Here is a 22,805-nt window from a genome sequence, read left to right as displayed (position 1 = left end):
CTGACTGCCCATTGAGAAGAAAGTATTTGGATAGGGAAAAGGGATAGTTTCACAGCTTAAAACTGAATTCTGGGGAAAAATGAAGGCGAAAGAAAACTCAATAAAAACAGCAGTATCAACGCCACTGCTACTCTAACCATTTTAAACTTGGTTGGCAAGAGGCATGGCAGTCATTGGAATCTCTGATTCAGCAGCCATATAACATTCCATAGTCTTGCACACCTGTAGAAAACTGTCAAATCTGACGTAAAAGTGACCTTGAGGTGGTAGCTAACAACATAATATAAGGATGGGTCAAGGTAAGGAACAGTCTAAATTCTATAGGCAGCCATCATAACTTAAAGGGGAAACTTTCATTTTTAATATGTTAATCAAATAGTCACTTGCAAAAAGAAATAAATACCTATTTCAGAATCTAACAAAATGAAATAAATCATAAGAGGAGAAATTATATGAAACAGAATGAAATGAGGCAAAATAAAGATGTTATGGTAAATTGATCTCTATTTGTGTCAGTTTCAGAGGGAAATTTGCAGCCACACCAATATTTTGCATGAGGTAGTATTCAGCACTGAATAAGAAATAAGAATGGATTTGTAGCTCATTATAGGTTCTTCCTCAGAAATGTTCTCCCCTACCTAACCCCACCCCCACTGCTTTACCCACCCTCCTCCCTCAAAACCCTTCCCCCTCCCATAAAAGAAAATATTCCTAGTAATGTACAAAGCTAGAAACTCAGGCAAAAATAACTAAAACATTTAAAAGACATGACCTTATTTACCTAAACTTAAGAAAATAAATTATCTTTTGCATTCTAGTACTCTAACCTAGGGCTTCTTTCTGGGTATTCCTGAATTTCAAAAAAAATGAAACAGCAGATCCACAAAACTTGTTTCTCAAGAAACAACTCTTTTAAGACCAAGGCAGAGCAAAGGTAACATATTTCTTGAGTTTTTATTTCTAAAGAATGAACTCTTAGGCTGCAAGAATACTATGTTGGCTAGTGAATATTAATAGACAAATTATAAATTGTGGATTTAGAGCAATGTTAAAACAACAACAAAGAAGAAATGTGCAGTCTGTTAATAAAAAAGGTGTATTCCTAGCCTACAGCAAAAAGAGTTAGCTAAATCTAAAGGATTTTTGTTTTAATAATTTCTTGTTCACATTTTTAATCAAAAAAGTATTAGTCATAAAAAGACGAGTTCAAGTGTCCAAGTGTCTCCATTTAGAAGGCACAGTAATTGGATTAGTGATGCTGTTGCCTATTACCTGTCTTTTCCTAAATGTACATTTTGTACTGCTTACTCTATCCCTATTTATAAACCTAAGATACAGAGCAACATGGAGTTCTCAATTCAAGCCCATGACTTGCTTTACAGTCTAATTCCAATCATGATTGAGAAACACTGAATCAGGAAGTGTGTGTCTAAAGAGACACTAATTTAGATCTCAAAATAGATTCAGTCAATTTTGAGTTTTAGATGATTGGAGACAGGGAATTTCTAAGCCTGGAACCCGATAACTTCAGGAGCAACTTTCCAGTTCAGGGTCTGAAAATTAGAAAAATGGATCTCATGAAAGTTTAAGCACAGTATTTCTGACTACTGCAAATTAGATAGCAGCATATCCAAAAATGACTTTCTGTGATGATCTATCATGGACCTGGGCAGAAGACTGAAAGGCAGGAAAAATACATTGCAAGGTGGTGAGCAATCACTACTACATGGGTTAAAAAATGTAAGTATCCTCCAAGTACTCAATCTATATGTGTGGTGTTGCTCATTCATTTGCTGTCTCAGTTGTTTGCTCTTTGTTTTTATCTGTATTTTTATTATTTTTTTAAGAAAAAGAAACACCAACCTTTAAAAGCCTTTTTGCCATCACCACACACATAGCAATTTGCAATATCAAATACAACAATAGCACAGCTAGCAAAAGGGTTCTTAAAGCAGGGGTGTCCACAGCAAAGTAGCGGCATTAGAAAGTACTTGAGCTTCAGAAACAACCTTTTGGGGCTCGATTTCACATCACTGAATCAATGAATAGTACACAATAAATGACCATTAACTTGTCTACACTACAAAAAACAGTGGCGAGCTTATTAAAGGTGTCCAGAGCTTTTTTTTTTTTTTTTTTTTTTTTTTTTTCTTTTGCTTTTTTTTAAATGTAATCCTCCACAAACAATGGTAATTTATATTATAATTTTGACATAGAAAAATATATAAATTCAAACACTTAATACATAATACTTTTCACAACTGAATTTGTCTCTGTTTCCCCAACATCAAGGCCCCATGAACAACTCAAGCCAAAGCTAATTTGCTCTAACTGAACACCCCTGCTGCCTGTTGAAACGAGAGGGATTGTCACAGAATGATAGTCATTTATAAACAATACATTTAGGGAAAGCTCTGAAATATAGCCACTCAAGAACCAACCATTGGTGAGCAATTAAAATGAGTAGCTCCTACATCTTCGCTAGCCAACGTAGTTTCTTTCTCTTCTTCCCAGAGACTGGTTTAGAGAACGATATCCTTCAGACGCTTCACACCAGGGGACTCTTTGTCGCGACCCTCCTTCAGAATGGGGTTAACCTCATGCATGATTTTCTCGCTGTCAGCTCCACGGGGCTCAGCTTCAGAGGGACGGGAAGGGCCATTGTTGACATTATTGACATACTGCTCCAGATCACGGGCCGGGGGAGCCAGGGCAACGGTGTAAGACATGGAAGGCTTGGTGGGCAGAGGGCTCTTGAGGTGGAGGGGGGAGGTGACAGGGCTAATCGCCTCACAGCCATTGCCTGCCTCCCGGATAGCGCCATTGACCTTGGGACTACAGACGGTTACATCGACAGTCCTCTTCCCTTTCAGGGTGGACCTCTCCTCAGCTGGGTGATCGCTGACATCTTTCCCAAAGGTTGCAAAAGTCCGCTTGGTGGGGCCGCAGTCGTCGTAAGCTTCAACATCAGCAGCAGTAGCTTCAATGGAGAGCGCGATGATGTTCCTCACATGCTCAGGAGACTTGGAACGAGTGGGCATGGGATTCCGGGGCATCCAGCACCTGTCAGAGTGGCCAAGAATCCGGCATTCTTCTCTGCAATGAAACCCTTCATTCTGATCTGTTTGGAGAAAAGAAAATGTCAATTTCATCAGCTTTTCCCCAGGAATCAGTGTTACTCACCAGTGTTCTTGTTTCTTAGGTATCCACAGGCCCTTCTGGGAAATGGTACTTTTAGATAGTCCTTTATTGCCTTTTGGGACAAGTGTGAAGAATTGTATTTTTAAAAGGCTATATATCTCCCCCTATATACTCCTCTGTTTTTATTGTTGTTGCTGTTCCCACTGCTGACAAAACAAAAAAACCTAAAGGGAAACACATTATGATGAAAAAATATATTTTAAAAAAAGTTTATCGTGAGTGTCAAGATGCTGAGAGTCAGCAATTTCATCAATACCTCCTATTAAAAATCATCTGTGTTTGAAAATGGATTCAGCAGAAGAGGGAGTACAGTCAGGGCAGGAAATCCAACAGGCAGTATATCTAAATAGACTTGGCCATATTTTTGAGCAACAGAACTGCCATCCACCCTTGTATCCTACCCATCACTGACACATAGTGCTTAATTTAAGTTTAGATTAGTATCGCAATCCCTTTAAAAGTCCACTCACATCATTTCTTTTTTCTTTTAAAGAGAGAGAGAGAGGAGAGAATTTCAATATTTATTTTTCGGTTTTTCAGCGGACATAACATCTTTGTTTTTTTGTATGTGGTGCTTAGGATTGAACCCGGGCCACACCCATGCCAGGCGAGCGCGCTATCACTTGAGCCATATCCCCAACCCAGACATCATTTCTTCTTGACCACTATTCCTATCAGCCAATCTCCTCACTATACCATTTCTATGATTGGATTTCCCATCAGATGAACTACACTGAGATCCCTTCCTTCCAGATAACCCATATGCTTCAAATGCCTATGCACACATCCCTTATATGTTGGGCATCATTTAATTAGATCCAAATGTCCATCCCTCTTTATCTTTGTTATCTACAGTTTTATTAGGGAAATATTCCTTAAACTAAAGAAATATAAACTGATGATGGGAATGTGAATTAGTATAGCCATTATGGAAAATAGTATAAAAGTTTCTATAAAAATAGGTCTACCATATGATCCAGCTGTCACTATAGTAGTAGTGATAATTAGACACAATACCTTTATTTATTTTTATGTGGTGCTGAGGATTGAACCCAGCGCCTTGCACATGCTAGGTAAGCACTCTACCTCTGAGCCACAAGCCCAAGAAGGAATAAGTTTTAGTGTTCTACAGCATAGTAGGGTGACAATAATATACAATAATCTATTGTATACTATATTTGAGAAAAAATAGTGGAGAGGAGCTTGAAGGCCCCAAACATGAAGAAAAGATAATGAGGTGGAAATGTTAATTACCCTGATCAGTACAGGCTGTATGCATGCATTGAAATATTACACTGTACCACACAAATACATACAATTCATTATATGTTAATTAAAATCAAATATAAATACTTCATGGATTACTTTTAACTCTATTATTGAAGATCTCAGCAGCTAGAATTCACAGCTATTGGGGTGAATATTTTTCTCTTTACAGATTAGGTTCATTAAGGGTTAACAAGTTATTTAACTCTCAGAGGGGCTATCTACAGAGACTGTTTCACCAAAGCATGGCCTCATGGTTAATATCTGTCACTTCATTGGAAAACTGTTCATTTCAATGTCTAGTTTATAACCCTAGTTCCCCAGACCCATTTGTATTTATGTTACATTCTTGCATTAGGATGATCTGATGAAATTTTTCATCATTTTGCACAATGCATCAAAATATCAGAAGCCTAGCATTTATAGAAAACCTTGAGGCAGAGTTGGAGGAATTGAGGAAATTAAGAGAGATTGCAAAAATGAAAAGTGTGTGTGTGTGTGCGTGCGCATACCCAGGCACAGACTTGTACACCAAAAACAAGTTGGAAACATATGCTCTGACTGCTTTTTTACAGGGGTAAAAAGCCTGCAATTCAAGTTCTTGCTTGAAATCAGTATTTATAAAACAAGCCAGCTTTGTACACTTGCATTTCTATTTTTGGAGTGTTTTCTGTTTGATTCTTGATTCTAAAGAGTAAATGGCATTGCAGAGCAAGGTACTGCCCTTCCTCATTCACCAAACATTCATTGGTGAATGGGCCCAGGGAAGGGAGCTCAAGGAAAATGGCTAAATTGGTTGTACATTTCAACATTTGGAGAAAAGCAGTTAAAGGTCAAGGATCTAATCCAAGCTGAGTCCAGATTTGAACACCACTCTGGGCATGGCCCATGGCTTCATTTATGCTACTTAAAAGACCCCATCTGTGTACCTGGACACAATTTGCCAATTTATCTTTAATAGGGACATTTTCTGCCCCCTTTCAATGATGGGGAATGAAACCTTCAGAGTTTTGCAAACTAAAGTGGGGAACTTGAGCTTCTCAGAAACTTCTCTACAAAGACCATGTTTACCTTCAGTTTACCCACTGCCTAAAAGAAATGAATTGCCCTTCAGAAAGGAAGAGACAAAAGTAATTTATTCAGCACCCCAAATAATGCAATCAATTTAAGTCGACCAACCAATCTTGCTAAACCTACCCTATATGAAGTAGAGTAATATGCAATTATCTGAGATGACTTATATTAGCTTATTACATATACTACTCTTACCTCATCCAAGTTAAGACTTAAATCTAAGATTTACTCACCCTTGGCCTAAATCTGATACCTGTGTTTCCTTTTGTCCTTACCAAAGACAGTGAGTTGCTGTTTATAATTTTTTTTTTGTTTCACACAATACTTCATGACATTTATGTCAATACAGTTAAAACAAATCTAACCTAGCTTTAAAGTATTTATACCCATTTTATGTATGAAAGAAAACACAGTTAATGTATAAAAGCAGGAAGAACATCTCTGCCCAGCACAAGGTAACCTACATACATAAATGTACTGCAAATGAATTACCTTTCAAAAATCAAAACTTCAGCTTAGTAAATAAATTAAGTGTTGTATTAAAAGTAAGAAATTTACAATATAAGAATGGCAATAAAGAGACCTGATGAAAAAAAGTGAAGATACTATTTCCAGAATGACACAGTACTGGTAAAGATTATGTGCTAGACACCATGTATTCCAGCAGCTGGGGACAGAACTATGAGACTAGAAAGGAACCATTTCATATCATCAAAAATAACTTGTTAAGATGCTGGCCCCTGCTTTAACACAGGTAGGCCAAAAATTCACTGACTCCCTGCTAAAATTCCTCTATGAGCCTATTTATGACTTAATATTTTGCTACATCTTTATCTGAAAGTATTGACCTAAACCTAAGCAAGATAAAATTGAAGAACCTAAAATCCACACATACTTGTGGAAATTCAAACACATTACTCTGTATGGATGAATTAATTTGCAAACTAATCTCCCCTGCTTCTTAAGTTGTCCCTAGGATTTGCAAACAGAAAAAAATAACATGAAGAAAGCATATAAATTTGGAAGAAGGAGTCAAATATTGAAGCCTGAAAACTCCTTAGTTCAAAACAGATCCAGTTATTTTAGATTATGAAGAAAGAGGAGGAACAGGAAAAGTATGTGGAGGAGGAGAAGGAGGAGGAGGAGGAGGAGGAGGAGGAGGAGGAGGAGGAGGAGGAGGAGGAGGAAAGTGATAAAGAAGAATAAGAAGCAAAAGCAGCAGCCATCTCTGCCAGAGACAAGATAAAACTTCTTCAATCTAGACAGTAATAAGTATTTTTGGTCACAGTTTGTCATTAGGGCCCTAGGTAAGGGAATTGCAAATCCACTGGCAAAAGAAAAAAATATTAAATCTTAAATAAAATCTTAAATCTTAAAAGCATCAGACTTGTGAGGGTATGGGAGGCATAAGAGGCAACAATGTCTAAGTTATGATGGATAAGGAAGTAATTCAAACAGCAAAAGGCCAGAATATGCTATTTTGTACACACAATAGAAAACTTTGTGCATTGATTACTACCTTCCTTGGAATGTGAAACTGCTGTTTCTTCAGATGTGGGCAAACAATGTGCTTTTACACTAGAAAGAATCTACCCATGGTCCCAATCAAAGTAATACAAGAATATGTTGAAAACACCATCTTCAAGTTTTTCTATAACTTTAAAGTTCTAGCAGAATAAAGGAGCTGAGGTTCTATTGAGTTTGTAGAGATATCAAGTCACAATGGATATGTTCAATAATCCTGGCAGTTCTTTACTATGATTTGGAGTTTGGATGTATTAACTCAAAGATCCCAATGATCAGAGACAAAAATCCAATGCTAAAATAGTTCAAAGTTACACTTACAAGAGTTATGCATTATCTCTTCAGAAGCAATGTGAAATCAATGATGCAGAAAAGTTAAATTTAAATAGTTCCAGTTCCTGCAAACTCAAATATTTTGCTACTTCTAAGTAGCACCAGTAACATAACCTACAAAAAAATGATGTGTAAATCAGAATACCTTCCTAGATTGTGCTTTTTACACATCAATTTAGTATAATCTGTATCAGTTCATGAAAAAGGCAAACTATGACCAAAGCAGGACCAATATGAAATATAATGGAAGGGATTGTGACACTAATTATGAAAAAGTTAAGTACTATTAAAATTGGTCACATGTGCCTAATCAAGAAAACAGAAAAGCCAGGTGTGGTGGCACACAATACTCAGGTCCAAGTTTAAGGTCAGCCTGGGCAACTTAGCGAGACCCTATCTCAACATAAAAAGGGATATGGACGTAATTCAGTTGTAGAGCATCCCTAGCTAAGTTCAATCCCCAATACTGTAGTAGCTGTACTAGTACTAGTAGTAGTGGTAGTAAAAGAAGAAGAAAGAGAAAAAAAAAATTTTTGAGCAATATCACCCCTTGACCTACCTAACTCCCACTTATCTAAAGCAGAGATAACTAATTGCCTACCAAATATCTTTATTTTTTTAAATAACAAAGACTCTCTTCTATTAGGGATGGCAATGTGTGCAGCTAAAAAGTCAACGAACATTCTAGGTCCTCCCTGATAGGGATGACCATATAACTAAGATTGGACCAATGTTATGAAGGCAGGATGTCAAGAAAACTCCTTAAAAGAAGGGAGTTGACTTAGCTGGGAGACAATTTTGTCTTTATTTCTTGCCATTTTGTCTTTTCTGGAACAGAATCATAATGTCCAGAGCTAAAACATGCATCTTACTACTAGAGAAGCAACCCTAGGATGGAAGCCATGTGCATATGGGTGGCAGAATAAAAAGATGCAAGGACCTTGGGATACTGAAGATATAGAGCCATCTCATTGGATCTGAACTCCTTTTTTTTTTTATGTAAGAGCAAAGAAGGCTCCCTCTCATTTAGGCCATTGATTTATTTTCCTTAGCCGGAGAGAGGAGTCTTTATTACCAATAGTTAAACATAATCCATGACTGACACATTATCCCTGAAGCCCTAACTGCAATTTCACTTCCTCAAGGAGTTCTTTCCTGATCCTTTAGACTAAAGCAGGTTTCATAGCACCTCCCTTTTATAGCACTCATCATACTTGTAATTACCTCTAGATGGACAAAGATTATGTCTGTCTTATTTCCTACCCTGTCCACTGAAACTAGCAAAGGGTCCAGTGCAGAGCAGGTAGTCAATAACAGTTTAACTTAATTCAATGAAAAAAATACAGAAAGAACAAAGACTCTTGATCAACAACCCAGATAACTGTGCCACTGATGTGACTCCAAAAAGAAGAAATAACTATTCTATCTGAAGGAAACAGTATAAAAACCTGCAAAGTAAACTATGTTGCTTTGTCAAAGGCAATAAAGTAAATGTAGAACTTGAGAAACATTAGTTCAAGTGTCAAGTGCCTCTGGGTGGTTTCTTACACAGGATATACAAAAGAGATCTAGTGTGCTTTGATGTCCAATTAAAAATACATTTGCTTGTACCTGAAAGTATTCTATCTTAACAATAGTTAACGGGGTGTACTGTGATAATTTAAGAACACAATAAGCAGAAAAGTCTAAAATGAGCTGAACGAGCTGTTCAAATATTAAGCATTGTTTTTGACATGAAACAAAATTGTCATTATTTCCTATAAAATAAAAGGCCAAAATGTGACCTATGATAAGCCTTTTAGAACCATTGCAGATGTTGACTTTTTCACTAATTAAAATATACATGACAAAACTAATATTCCAATCTAATATGCTAGGGAATTATGAAGAAAAGAAATATTCAGGAAAGATTTCTTGAATGCATTTGAAGGCCTTCAGGGGCAAGAGAAAGAATGCCTATCCTATTTATGTAACTACAAGGCAAGTGGAGTAGCAATGGGCTCAATGTAAAAGGAAGAAAGGAAAGAGGGAAAAGTGGAAGAAAGGAGAAAAGCAGGAATTACTAGTCTTCAAATAGTATATCTTGTTTTGATTTGACTGACATCTTAAGAACTGGGCTTCTTTGGAGTGTTTAGATACCATTTAAAACAAATCAGACATAACTTTTCTGTGTTCATACACAACCAGTATAACTCCACATCATGATCAACCATACAAATGGGATCCTAATGAGAATAAGTTATACTCCATGTACGTATAATAAATCAAAATACACTCTACTGTCATGTATATCTAAAAAGAACAAATTAAAAATATTTTTAAAGTATCTGCTAATCATCTAGCAAAAATTCAATAAAGACTTAATGACAATTACCCAGAACCATCGGAGTCTGTGATGCCTTGGGGGGGGGGGGGGTTACATTCACTTCCTAAAATAAAATTTTAGCCAGAAAAATAAATAGAACTCAGTATGTGCAACATCCAAGGGAACATCAATGAATGATGAGACATTTTTAGAGATGCAGGAACCAATGACACCAAACTATCCTGTAGCAAGTCTAATTAAAATGAAAAACAATCACAAATTATACTACAAACAGCTACTTGTCTCTTTCTCAATACCTTCTTCCCTTTCCTTAAGCAATTTTTTTTTCTATTTTAGTTTCTCCATTAAGCTTTCTTTTTGTTCTCTTCCATAGCCTCCTGCTTCTTTGCAGCCCTTCCTGTAGTATTAAGCTCTAACAGAGAGAGGGGAGGAAGGGTAGGATGTCAGAACTGTGACTGGCATTAGAAATACCTATCTGTATTATTTGACAGATGCCAAAAAGTGCTATCCAAAAACAGCCCTTGTAACATGGGAAAAAATCACATACTTCATTTATATGGGTATACACATTAAGAAATGCCTGTTAAAGGAAGCAAGGTAGTGCATACCTGTAATCCTAGCTACTCAGGAGGCTGAGACAGAAGGATTGCAAGTTTGAGTGCAGCCTAAGCAATTTAGCAACACCCTGTCTCAAAATAAAAAATAAAAAGGAGCTGAAGATGGAGCTCAGTGGTAATTTACCTGGGTTCAGATCTTAGTGCCCAAAAAAAGCCTATCGAAATAAGAGAATACATTGCCAACTTGAGATCATCAGATTTTCTTTGATTATTTAGCTGGGCCCTGGGTGAAGAGGACCCAAATCAGAGAGTTTTGACAAGGTAAGAAAGACTAGACATGTCTGGGGAGTGGAGATGCCTTGGGAAGGATAAGGGGGGAGGGGGATAGGGCACAGAAACAAAGTTTCCAAGGCTGGCAAGAGGAATCTTGCCAATAAAGAGAGAGGACAGATACAAAAAAGCCTGCTCTGATTAGCATAGCTTGCCATTTTCAGGATGGCTGACTAAAGAGCAGGAATTCTGTAAAGTTTAGTTTTAGCTTTGAGATAGGGAGTATACCTGAAAAGATTGATGAACCCCCAACCTGTCCTAGTCCATTTGACAGATCAGCATCAGTTAACAAATGCCACCCAATATTTGGCCTCTGTGATGCCAAATGGCACACAGGCCTCTCTCCTCATTCACAGTCCATGTACCTGAAATTCACTTACTCCCAGTGCAACATGAAAATAGATTAAAAAGATGCCCCTTTTAGAATTCAAAGCAATTGAATTATCTTCAATGGAATCTTTAGTGCTGAGCTGGTTGAAGAGACAAAGTTAAAACATATTGAAGTATAAGTGCTTGAGAATTTAATATTTATGATAGATGATAGTGTTGCATGTACAGTCATATAATCTAACTTGTAATTTGGGCAATCACAATAGTTCCTGGAGTTTTCATTTTTGTACTGGGGCTCAATTCAACTCGATCCATAAAGAAGAGATTTCAAGATGTGTATACGTATAAATCATTTGTGCTGATGCATGGGGAGCAAGGAAATGAAGCAAAAGGCTGCCTGGAAAATTGAGACTGAGAAATAAGAGGTGCTGACAGTGACTGAGATAAGCAGAGATTGACTAGGCTGGAATCTTTGTATTTTGGCTTCTGTGATAGAGAAAATTACATGACAAAGTGCTGGACTTCATCTAGGTGCTTAAAAACTATTTGAAAAAGCATCTTTATAAGTAAAATATGAGATGACACAGAGGGCCACTGAACTATTCCCCAAAAGGAGGAGCACTGAGGTATCACAATTCTGAGCAACATGAGGCCATTTTCAAGAGTTCGATGCTAAGACACTCACAGAAATGTCCCTTAGTCTATATCAGTAGGATGCCTACAATACCTAGTCAGTTTTCTGAAGAGTTCAAACCAGTTGTTTGACTTTATGTAGATTAAAAATAAGCTGTTTCACACATTATACAGGTAGTTATGCTACTGGAAAGACCGAGTCTTTAGATCAGGCTGATAAGCCCCTCTAAAACTGAAGTTGTCTGCAACTTGGTTTTTCTGCTTTTCGTGGAAATTAGGCAAAGTGTTAATGCATCATCAGCTTCTGAAAAAAACATTTTTATTATGACTATGAGCTTCTTGATGTCTTAGAAAACATGTAGTATGGCACAAACAATGCTGGTACAGAAAGCAAGAGAAGGTAGTACATGTAGTCTATGAGAATAAAAATCTTCCCTTTATAATGAAAATTTAATGCTGGAGGTTTAGAAAAAGGCACCCAGAAGCTGGTGTCCCCCTTACCAGACCTGACACTTCCTTCAGTCAAGTCCCAGGACACTCAGTTTTGCAGAACACATAATGCTTGATATAAGCCAATGAAAAAATATTGCAACTCTAACTTATAGATTCCTTAAAGCTTCTCAATGGCTAAAATATTTGTGGGATTTGGTGGGAAAGCTAAGAAACAGCATTAATAATTTTCCAATCACTTCTTCCACAGATGAAAAAGTAAATGCTTAATTAAGCCAGTCACTGTCTCTTGCAATATTTCAAAAGAATAATATGTCATGTCATCAACTGGGCAGTAATCACTAGAGACGATCACTGGAAGCAAATAGGAACATTAAGAGGATCAATGTGGATTAGGTACCTAGAATGGACTCTTTGTTACTAATATAAACCTGGTATAAAAGGGTAGCATTATCTCAATATTTCATCATAACTTCAGCAGCCATCTGGAATACCATAGTGCAATGACACTGCTTCTGGGTACAACAAACAGCACAATCATTGAAAAAAATCCATTTCAAATATCTTCCTTCAAGCTAATAAATTTTACAGCAGTTTCAATCCTTTTTCATTGCAACAAAGAAAAGCTTAGTTCCAGACAAATTAAAAGTAAATTGATTGCCTTAGGGGAATCCATTCAAATATCACTTTTCCGTGTTACAAATCTTTTTTTTTCCTAAAACATTAAGAAAGGGAGAGCAAAAGAAAGAGAGAGCAAAATCGTGGGTGGGAGAGTGAGATGGATGTGATGGATGATAAAGACAAAGAGTGTGAAAGGTATAAAAGTCAATATACAAAAAAAGACAAGCTATAGCAACAGAGGGAGAGGGAGAGACAACTGAACCCATTAAATCTTTGTTTGCAAAACGAGGTAGAAATCAACTTAAAATAAAATGCAAATGTGTCACTGGGGTGTAAGCCTAACATTTGTGCTGGAATTTATGAATAATAAATATGAATAATGAATATTAAAATTGAAGGGATCAAACACCACCTTCTATGTTTACTTGTCATTATCCATCTTTCATGGACAATTCTCGGTTCATTTTTTTGTTCTTTTCCTTAAAATTACATAGAATTATTCTTTTTTAGTTGTCCACTTAATCATTCTAGTAGGGGAAAGCAAGCTGTACTTTATTAGGGCGTTGCCTCAAAAGCAATTGCACAAATTCAAAAGAGAAGCCAATTAATCAATTCTTTGAAGAAGTCTGATAATTTGAAGCCATCCTACATTTGTCCCAGTGCTCTTATTAAGAAGAAAAAGTCCTTTATGACTTTAGCACATGGATGTTCCATCATGAACCCCTGACCTCCAGCTTATCCAACTCATCTTTGATGGGGAGAATAGCTGCTCCATCTGAAGCATCAGGAAGAACTTGGAATCTATTTGGGCCACAGCTAAAAGGATCTTTCTGAGTTGGCACAAACTTTTGCCTATGGGATTAGCAGAAAGCTCTCTGGTTGATATTACATGAGCTAAGACACAATTTCACAGCTCTAGAAAGATTTACATAGGAAACAATGCATGGAAAGCACACACAATCATACACACACACACACTCAACACCAATGCTACCACCACAATTAGTCCTCATCATCTTTAACACTCATTTAAATTCACGAATTAAAACAATGGAAATCAAATGCTCTGCCTATCTGTAGGTTATGTATCTTTACACCCTTGGAATAATCTCTTTTCACAGCATTGCATCTCACTCCAATTTTATTGTATTTGCCTCTTGTTGGTTCAAATGCCAGTCTTTCATAGCTAGGTTTGTGAAACATGGGGCTAATGAATGAATGTCATACTGTGGTGAGAGGAGCCCTGAGGAATCTAGTTCTGTGTAAAGACAAGACAGCATTAGGAGTAGAGAATTTGAAGGTTCATTCAAGCCTGCTTGATTTCCATTCTCTGAGATTCTAATTTGGCAGTTACAAGAGGAAGGGTGCAGATTTATTAAATAAAAGATTTTGGATTGCAGCATAAAAATATTCTAAGAGTAAACTGAAATTATTATTTAAAGGAAAAGCCTTCTTTAGCCCTGGAGTTTCCTTATCTGCTTACCTTTACTTTGCAATATTTTTTATTTACTTCTATCAGTTAGTGAACAGCAAATAATCTGGCTTATTATTAAAACTGCAGATAAAATAATCAGCTTTAGCAGTGCAAATCGTGCCTAGCTAAAGGGCTAACGATCATCATTTGCTCATACATTAAGACAGCACAAGTCCTTCATCTATCCTAATGGCCCTGGATTGGTGGGTGTGGGTGGCAGAGAGGTAGAAAGGCATTGGAAAGAAGAGTGGGGCAGATGCAGAATGATATTTCAAAACTCCTGCTGGTGTTCAAAGAACTCTCAGCTGTCTCTCTCTCCATCTCTCTCTCTCTCTCTCTCTCTCTCTCTCTCTCTCTCTGTGTGTGTGTCACACAGAAACACAGAGTGTCTACACAGAATTATAATGCTGACATAGCTTTCTAGATAAAATGCTTATAGGACAGTAACAAACAAGGACATTGACAAATGATTTTCTTCTCCTGGAGAATCTCTGTCCGCCTTCTTCTAGAGTTTATGCAAACTGAAAAGTTTATATTTTTAACACCCTGTTGTCCATTCCAATATAAGAGGTCAGTGATAGTTCAACAAAGAAACCACTCATGAGTAATGATCTTACAGAGACAAGAGTAGGGAAATGAACTGTTTGAAATGAGTCTAATTCCTTGTGTGACGGCTAATAAAAAGAAACATCTGAACACAGTGCTTGAGAAGCATTTTTGTACTGTTCAACAGACTGAAAATAATAGCCTTTTTTCTGGTCTGCATTACCATTAATAACAGCCTTCCCTTCTGGTCATGTGTGTTTACAGAGGGAATAAAGATTGATACAAGAGCTCATCTTTCTTCTGTACCACCCAACTAGACAAAAACTGGCCAAATGATCTTTTAGCATACATCAACTTTAATTTGAAAAAGCAAAATTAATCATAGCCTTTAAATAGTTCAGAAATTACCTGGTAACTGAGGAAAACAGAAATTCTTCAAGATAGTTCTCAGTAAGAGGTTGTTTGGAAAGTTAAAGTTGACACTCACATCTCCTCTTTATTTAAGAAAGCTCTTGACCTCTCTTCAGAGAAAATCTTTCATCTTTTTGTATTTATTTTCTCCTGACCACACCCTGCAGATTGTCCAGGCCAGGGGAATAACCCACAACCTGCATGCTGTCAACTCACCCAGTCCATTTAAGATGCAATTTCCTTTACAAATTTTCAACATATTCAGACATTGCATAAAGGAAGTTTCCCCTGTTCAATAAACCTTTTATTCCAATCTATAAATAATAAGTGCTTTCATGAATTAATTCCCATTCTTCTCATCTCATCTCCCTGATCTCCATTCTGTAGTGTTTAGCTCATCTCTGCCATGACCAAAACACCCTCTAATCTTACCATTCACCCTATACAGACCTCATGTCTCTTCCTTCAGTTTTGTGGCCTTTTTTCACCACAGCAAATCCATCTGCTTAGAAACTCATACCACTAAGAAAGCTATAGGGAGGCATAGACAATAGAAGTGACCAAGTCTCTGCCAGAAAATCCACTGATATGGAAAAGGTCTGTTCTCTTGGGGCATTTCCTCCTTCCTATCAAAGAACCTTCAGAGTAAGCTGGATAGTTCTGTAGGGCCCCTCCTATTATTAGAAACAGCTGTGTCTGGTATGTCCTTAGCAGGATATGTTACCAGCACCCCTCACAAGAAAAACTTGAGAGGAATATTAAATATACAGTCTGCACACCCTATAAAGAGAATCCACATTCTCTATGAGGGGAGTAATGGTTAACATTTACAATACAATAAAATTTTAAATATTTCAATTCCCTCAAATTCTAAAATGCTGCCATGAATTTTGTGTCTGCCAAAAAAAAAAAAAAAAAACACAACAACCAAAAACGCAATGGGGAATTCAGTAAATCACTCAAATATTTGCTCATTGGAAACTCACAGCCTAATGTAACACTGGTCCTCTCTTGTCCTTCATGTCAAGATTATTGGGCCATTGGCCAAAGCCTAGAGAAGTGAATTGGAATTCACCAATTCATCTTGGTGAATTGGAATCTCTGTGTCAGATACAGTCAGCTTGACTAATGGGAAGCACAGCTTGCCAAAATCTACAGCCTCCCTGTCTGTTCCACCCATCAAATATGCTTAGAAGTCCCATGGCACAGGCCAACAGTCTACAGATCCCAATCAACTATCAATAGTTTAAGTGTAAGTGATTGTGGATAAAGTACAAGCCAAATGTGTTTCCTTTTTAGTTGCAGGAATTCTAATGCTATTATGGCACCCATAATGCTCTCACCTAATGATTTAGACAAGAATCCAGGAATTGAGTATTATGGGATGCTCTGCACATAGTACAATTACAACATTCAGGACAGCACTAATAGGCATCTCAATTTCAAGATCCAGGGACACCATACGGACAATACTGACAGGACTTCCCCACCCTGGTTGAATATGATGGAAGATGGAGGTGTCCCCATATACCCTGCTAGTCTTCTGGAGGAATGTTTCTCTTTCTTCAGGATCCAAAGCTGGTGAACAAGGAATGCATGTATACAGATCACAGTTTGGAACACTCTAGTATTGCATTAATGGTATTCCAGTATTGCATTAATGGTAATTCATTGAATTTTATTTCCCTTTTTATAATTAAACACTTTTCATATGATTCAAACTCAGTGCACTCTATCAGCCCAGATTTTTCTTCTCATTGCAGAGCGCCCCATCCTGTAAAAAAAGATTTTGTCTCAGAAACAGCATTTTGAAATGAGCTGCTTAGGAAAAAGGGATTGAATATCACTGACTGAATTATTCCTAAATGCACTAACACCACAGTGCATTGAAAACAATGTTTTTTCTTTCTTTCTTGATCAGGACCCTGTCCTTACATTCACATCCAGTGAGAATCCAAGTACCTCTGTGTTAACTCTTAGTCACCTTACCCCAAAAATAACCTGGAAAATCTGAGGCATCAAACAATACCTGATATCTCATAAATAACCTCACACTTAAGAGCTCAGGAATATGTATGCCCATGTGCCTCTTTAGAAGGACAGAACAATTACTAGAGCTCAGACTACTGAACTGAGAAGAGCCAACTTTGTATATAATTGCAGGTGGTGGTGGGAACAAAGAATTAGAATGATCCATAATATTTGTATTTATTATAGAAAATCACACTTCCATATTAATAGTTCTCATATATCAGAAGTATCAAGCATTATTTAATTACCCATTATTTAAACAAATCTCAAGAACAAAGCTGAGCCCAGATATCAGATATGATGACAATAGTTTTTTCCAATCAACATGATATCTCTCTGCCCTTGCTTTCAGTGGCCAAAGAGAAAATCAAATGGAATATAAATACAGCTACAATTTTAGTAGATTTTATTGGATTTTTCTTGCATATTTAATATTTTAGGCTTACTATTTTGTCTAAAATCTTCCATTTCTTTCTTTCCTACTGCCATAACTGGAATACCATTGAGGATATGATTTTATATTTCACTAACTCTTTACTAGTCCTCATTCCTTAATGATAAGCAGCTATAAAACAGTATAATTAACTCCAGCTGCCCCATCTTCACTTCTGACTCCAGGAGCTGAGCAAGCCAACCCCACAGGGTGTGGACTGAAGTGGGTGGAAGAATGTCTGGCTCCATCCCAGTCATGGTGTGCCTCTCCCAAATTGCAATCCTCCCCCACTAGACAATACCTAAGTTCTGCAATCATGTTTACACAGCTGGAACTAAGCAGACCCTGAATATCATGCAAAGAAGACTGAGTAAGACTGTCCCTTCCTTCACTCTGAATTTAATCTATTTATTGAAAGAATAAATGAATGTATTAAACTTCCTGTGTTAGGGTAAGGGCTACTGAAAAAGAGAATGAGTGCTCTCCTTCTGAACAGAATGCTCATTACCATGATTGCAGCAGCTCACAGGTGTGAAGATTTCTGTCTGCTAGTAAATAAGCAGCAGCCAATAAAATCTCAGTCCAGAAGGAAAAACCGTACTAACTGAAAACACAGCCATCCACCTCAGAAAACAATTCATTGAATCACTTCCTTTAAAAAATGTCTTGTTAGACAAAATGCTGGCACTACCTGATTAAGGCAGGGTTTCTAGCCATTCTGGTCCTTGAATGTGTGAGTCTGCTCTCCCTTCACAGAACCCCTGCCTTGGACTGTAGTCTATCATACTTCTGCTGTCTAACATCAAGGAGAGACCTTACATGGTCCTAAAGTAAGGAAAAGATAGAATGTAAGCTTGGTACTGGGTATTTAGCAAGTAGCCCTGAGAACCTAAAGCCATAGAGACTTGTGAAGAAACTTTAACATTGCTAATTATGGGGTGCAAAAAAGCAAAAACAAAACTTTCTGCTGCAGCACTGTGCCCAAAGACAAGCTTCCCTCTAGAAAGAATGAGGCATAAGCCAGATCTGTTCCTCACCAAAGGAACAGATTACTTCACTGCAGCACATGTGAAGTTGATTCCTCTCAGTGAAGTATACAAGCACACAGGACACCAGCCCTTTCCCAACAGCAGTGTAGCCATGGGTCAAAGAATGTGGGGTTTAGGGGCTGGGCATGTGACTCAGTAGTATAGCGCTTGCCTAGCATGTGTGAGTCCCTGATTTAAATGTGGGCTCTGAAACAAGACTGTCTTAGGGTTCCAGCTCTAAGTCTTAATAGACTGTCATAGCCCTGTCCTATAAAAGTTACTTAAACTTACTCTCTGGGCCTTATTGGTTTTGTTTCCATCTATAAGATAGGACTAATAGCACTGACCTCATGGGATTGTTGAGACGATTAAAAGAGGAAAGGCATGTAAATTGAGCTAAAAAGTGCCTGGCACAAAGGAAGAATTCAATACACATTAGGTACTCTTATCCATCAGACAGCTCTAACTCTTCTGGATAGGTGATGTCCAAGTTTACATTATTCTTATACCATGTAATTAACTATTGTTAGGATATGAAGGAAAGGATTCTGAGAAAGAGCTCACCTTAAAGACATCACTCCATCAAGTTTCACTGGTGACCCAAATGCCTCCATTATTCTCTTGGATTATCATTACATTGAGATGTAAATGCTATCTGGAAAGGGAGGACAGTTCGTTTTCAAGGTCCCTAAAAATAAATAAGGCTTTGGGGAAACAGAACATGGAACAGGTACCTTTTTGTATGGGAAGTAGGAAACAAGCAAAGAAAGGCTGGGAATGCAGAGCCATGAGTAGAAAATTAGTGATGAGGGAAACTAAGAAAACCCAAAGACAACAACATTCAATGCCTATGCTCCCAGATGAAGGGAAAGGTGTAGTCAGATATAGCAGCACTGCATACACAATTGTGCCAAGGGTTGGACCTTGCACACAACTTCTGAGAATGTGACAAATTACCCTGTGCTTTCTTTTCCTACTAAGCACAGAGCTATTCTTTCTGTTGCAGATCTCATCATTTAAGTGGTGGTGGGGACCACATGCAGAATGCATTCAAATTTAAAAGACAGACCTCAAACAGGAAATATTGATGAATGTGCCTAATATGCTAAGTATGTGGAATTAAATTGAATGAGCAAAAAGAGGCTGCACCACACACATTTGGAAATGCAATACTAAACCCACAGTATTGAGTGCTTTTGGTTGATTAACAAGGGGCATAATATGAGAGGGGAGTTAGAAATAAGTGGAGAAGCTGACTTGATATCATAAATGAATAAGAGGAAATCCCAACAATTAGCAATGGGTGTGGAATGATAAAATTAAAGGCCAGAGGGGTAAAGTCAAAGCACCTGGGGAAAAACAGCAATATCTTTCTTAAATGCTGGTACATAAAACTAAAACATAAAGACTAATAGGCAAGGGGGCTTTTTAGAAATCATTGGCAACCCCATGACAAATGAAGGCCATTTAATTCAGGAACAAAATATATTTAGGACTTCTAATTCTCTATTTCTTCATCAAAACCATATCAGAGACACCAGGCTGGGTTCTCCTCATGGATCAGTGTCTCAAATGATTGAACAATAGAATCACTGGAGATAATAATGTAAGTGGGGCTCTGAAAGATTGATAAGTTCCATAGTTCATATGAATTAAGCTCCCAGAATATCAAAAGGCCTCAAAGGCAAATTGGGGCAACTCTGGCCATGGGATTTGGTACTTCTTTCACAAGAAATGGGCTAGTAGTTCTGAACTAATGGCCAGTTAAGAAGTCAAAGAAAAGAGCTAATCATTCCATTTTGGGAAAGGAAGAGGCAGCTGCCAAAGTATCAGAGGGGAAACAGCTGTGTTCTTCACTTAGGGGAAAGACCTAATTAAGTTGAAAATTGCAAACTATTCAGAAATGGATGATTCAGTAAGGGAGAAGGAAGATGAGAACATGAATTGGGTGTACAAGGAAAAGGGGACAATTTCCAACAAAAATACACACACTTGAAAGCAGAGTTAAGTTAAACATATGCAAACAAAAGCCAAAGAGGAGAAAGAAGCTGTGAGTATTTAACACAAGCTAGCTCCACCAATTTTCCATCCTCATTTCCCTTCCACAATGGAAGGATTTTTACTACTCAAAGCCTCATGACTAAGTCAGATTTCTCACCCTAACTTGTTCTTTAGAAATATGGGAAAATTCAGCCAAAATATGCTCTGCTTTCCCAATAATCCTTTCATGCTAAATGAACAACAGTAGTAGAATATTAGCAATAATAAGCCCTGTATAAATTACTCCTGTCCAAACTCCTCAATACATATATAGAAAGTGGGGCCCAAAGAAAAGAAGTAGAGTACTTGATATCACACATGGAGTTAGTGGCAGATCTAGGACTTGAATTCAGAAACTTGATTGAATTTTTCCCACTCTTTGTACAAGAAAAAAACACAATAAAAGGAAGCGAATGATAGGAAACATCTTAGTAGTCAAGGGTGATCACGTTCCACATTTTGACAATGTAAAAAAACATATTTTAAAGATCATCACTGAGAAATGACCATCTCCAAACTGTCCATACATACAGCACCAAAGAAGAAGGAGGGGAGGGGAAGGAAGCAGCTACCGCTGCCAATCTAGAAAGGCTGGGCCTCAGCAAATTTGCTGTCCAGTAACCCAAAAAGAATGGAACCATCTGATAAAATTTTTAACATTTAGTGAAAACATCCAGCCCATATCAGCAGAAATGATGAGGGGAGCAGAAGCTAAAGACTTGAATTTCATCAGGTATTTTTGAAAGAAAAAGATTTGGACACCAATCTGAGTAAGAAGTCATCAAGGTTGGAAAGAAGGAAACAAGGAAGACACAGTTGTGATTCAATGGGAGTGTGTAGTCAATGGAATGACCAGTGACTAGGATAACAGCAAGCCAACTCAGAAAGTAAAATGTAAGAAACAAAGTGAGAGGCCAGTATCTGTACAGATACCAATGCTGTAGAGATGCCTGGTACTAAAAAACCTGCCCCTTGGGCTAGTTAGCCACACCAATTATTTCCTCCCATGTCACAGTAATGTTTCTGACTCCCCATTCTTTCTGGTTTAACTGCTATGTTCTATTGCAATTTCCCTAAGCAACATCTCTTCCAAACTAGAGGAGGTAGCTCTTTTATAACAATGAAAACTTCCTGTCAGTCCAGCAGCCTTTGAGATTTCAAATGGAAAAGCAACAATGCCCTAGAATAGCATAATATATGGAAGAAACAAAAACTCTTTTTTGATCTGTGCCTTGTCTTGGAATAAATCATTTCACCTCTGGCATCTGTAAAATGAGGTGGATAAGAATTGCCCTGGGAAGCAAAGATTGGTAGATAATATGTGTTCTTTGGTAGTGTTTAGAGAAATGAATTTATCAATACTTGTTCACTGAGTATCTTCTTCATTCATAGTATTGTGCTATCAGCTCTGTGGGGAAAGGGGAAAAGTATTAAAGAAGACAACGATAGAAAATTTTAAAAAGCCATTAAAAAACTTCATAAGGGAAGCCTGAACCATGACATCCAAACAAAAATTTTCATTCAGTCTCAATGAAAATATCTCTACTTTCTGTAATAATACAATAATGAATTAGAAGTTGTCCCTAGAAGAAAAGGGACTTGAAAAGAGAAGTTTAAGGAAGAACTAAATAATCATCAAGGAAATACTGTATAAAGTGAGGGGGAAAGGAAGGAAGAGGGAGGGAAAGATTGTAGTACAATTAGCCTTTTGCAACTTGGAGTGTTAGAATTTAATAACAAACTGTGAGAGGTCTCACACATTAGCCAAGGAGGAGGAGTCTTCTTAATCTTTTTTTTTAAGGAAAAATGGAGGTAGTGATCAACTAGAAATAACTACCTTGCTTAGGAGAGGAAGAATGAACAGATAATTAAGGCTGTTGTACCCTTAAGAATTATCTGGTCCCCAATATTGGGGTTAAAAGTCTCTCCCTTGGAAGAACTTCACTAGTTCTTAGTTTAACTGTAATGCCTTTTTTAGACAGACAAGTGACCTGATACTTCAGTTTGATTTTCACCTCAAGCTTTATGACATTGCCATTGAGCAGCTTCCAAGGAAGGAATGCCAAAGGGAGGAAATTAAGATGAAAGAGCAATTACCCCCTCAAAGCAAGCACACCATACCATCTGTTAACTTGAGTATGGCACTCATTAAGATCCATTGGCAAATGGCTATGTGCTCAGGAATTTGAAAAGGTTG

At 37.5% G+C, this 22,805-nt stretch overlaps 1 protein-coding gene across 2 annotated transcripts in view; it reads right to left on the bottom strand.

Moving 5' to 3' along the window:
• Window positions 1-693: 693 nt before the first annotated feature.
• The window catches only part of Pcdh19 (protocadherin 19), a 102,576-nt gene continuing 80,464 nt past the window's right edge, over window positions 694-22,805 (bottom strand). For both annotated transcript variants that reach the window (XM_027933196.2, XM_027933213.2), the window contains one exon: window positions 694-3,121. In XM_027933196.2, coding sequence (XP_027788997.1) covers window positions 2,523-3,121 — 599 coding nt within the window. In that variant the 3' untranslated portion in view covers window positions 694-2,522. The remainder of the gene's footprint in view (window positions 3,122-22,805) is intronic.

The sequence above is a fragment of the Marmota flaviventris genome, chromosome X, assembly GCF_047511675.1.
Source record: "Marmota flaviventris isolate mMarFla1 chromosome X, mMarFla1.hap1, whole genome shotgun sequence".
NCBI lineage: Eukaryota > Metazoa > Chordata > Mammalia > Rodentia > Sciuridae > Marmota > Marmota flaviventris.
The sequence above is the reverse complement of the archived record's forward strand: the minus strand, read 5'-3'. Positions and strand labels throughout refer to the sequence as shown.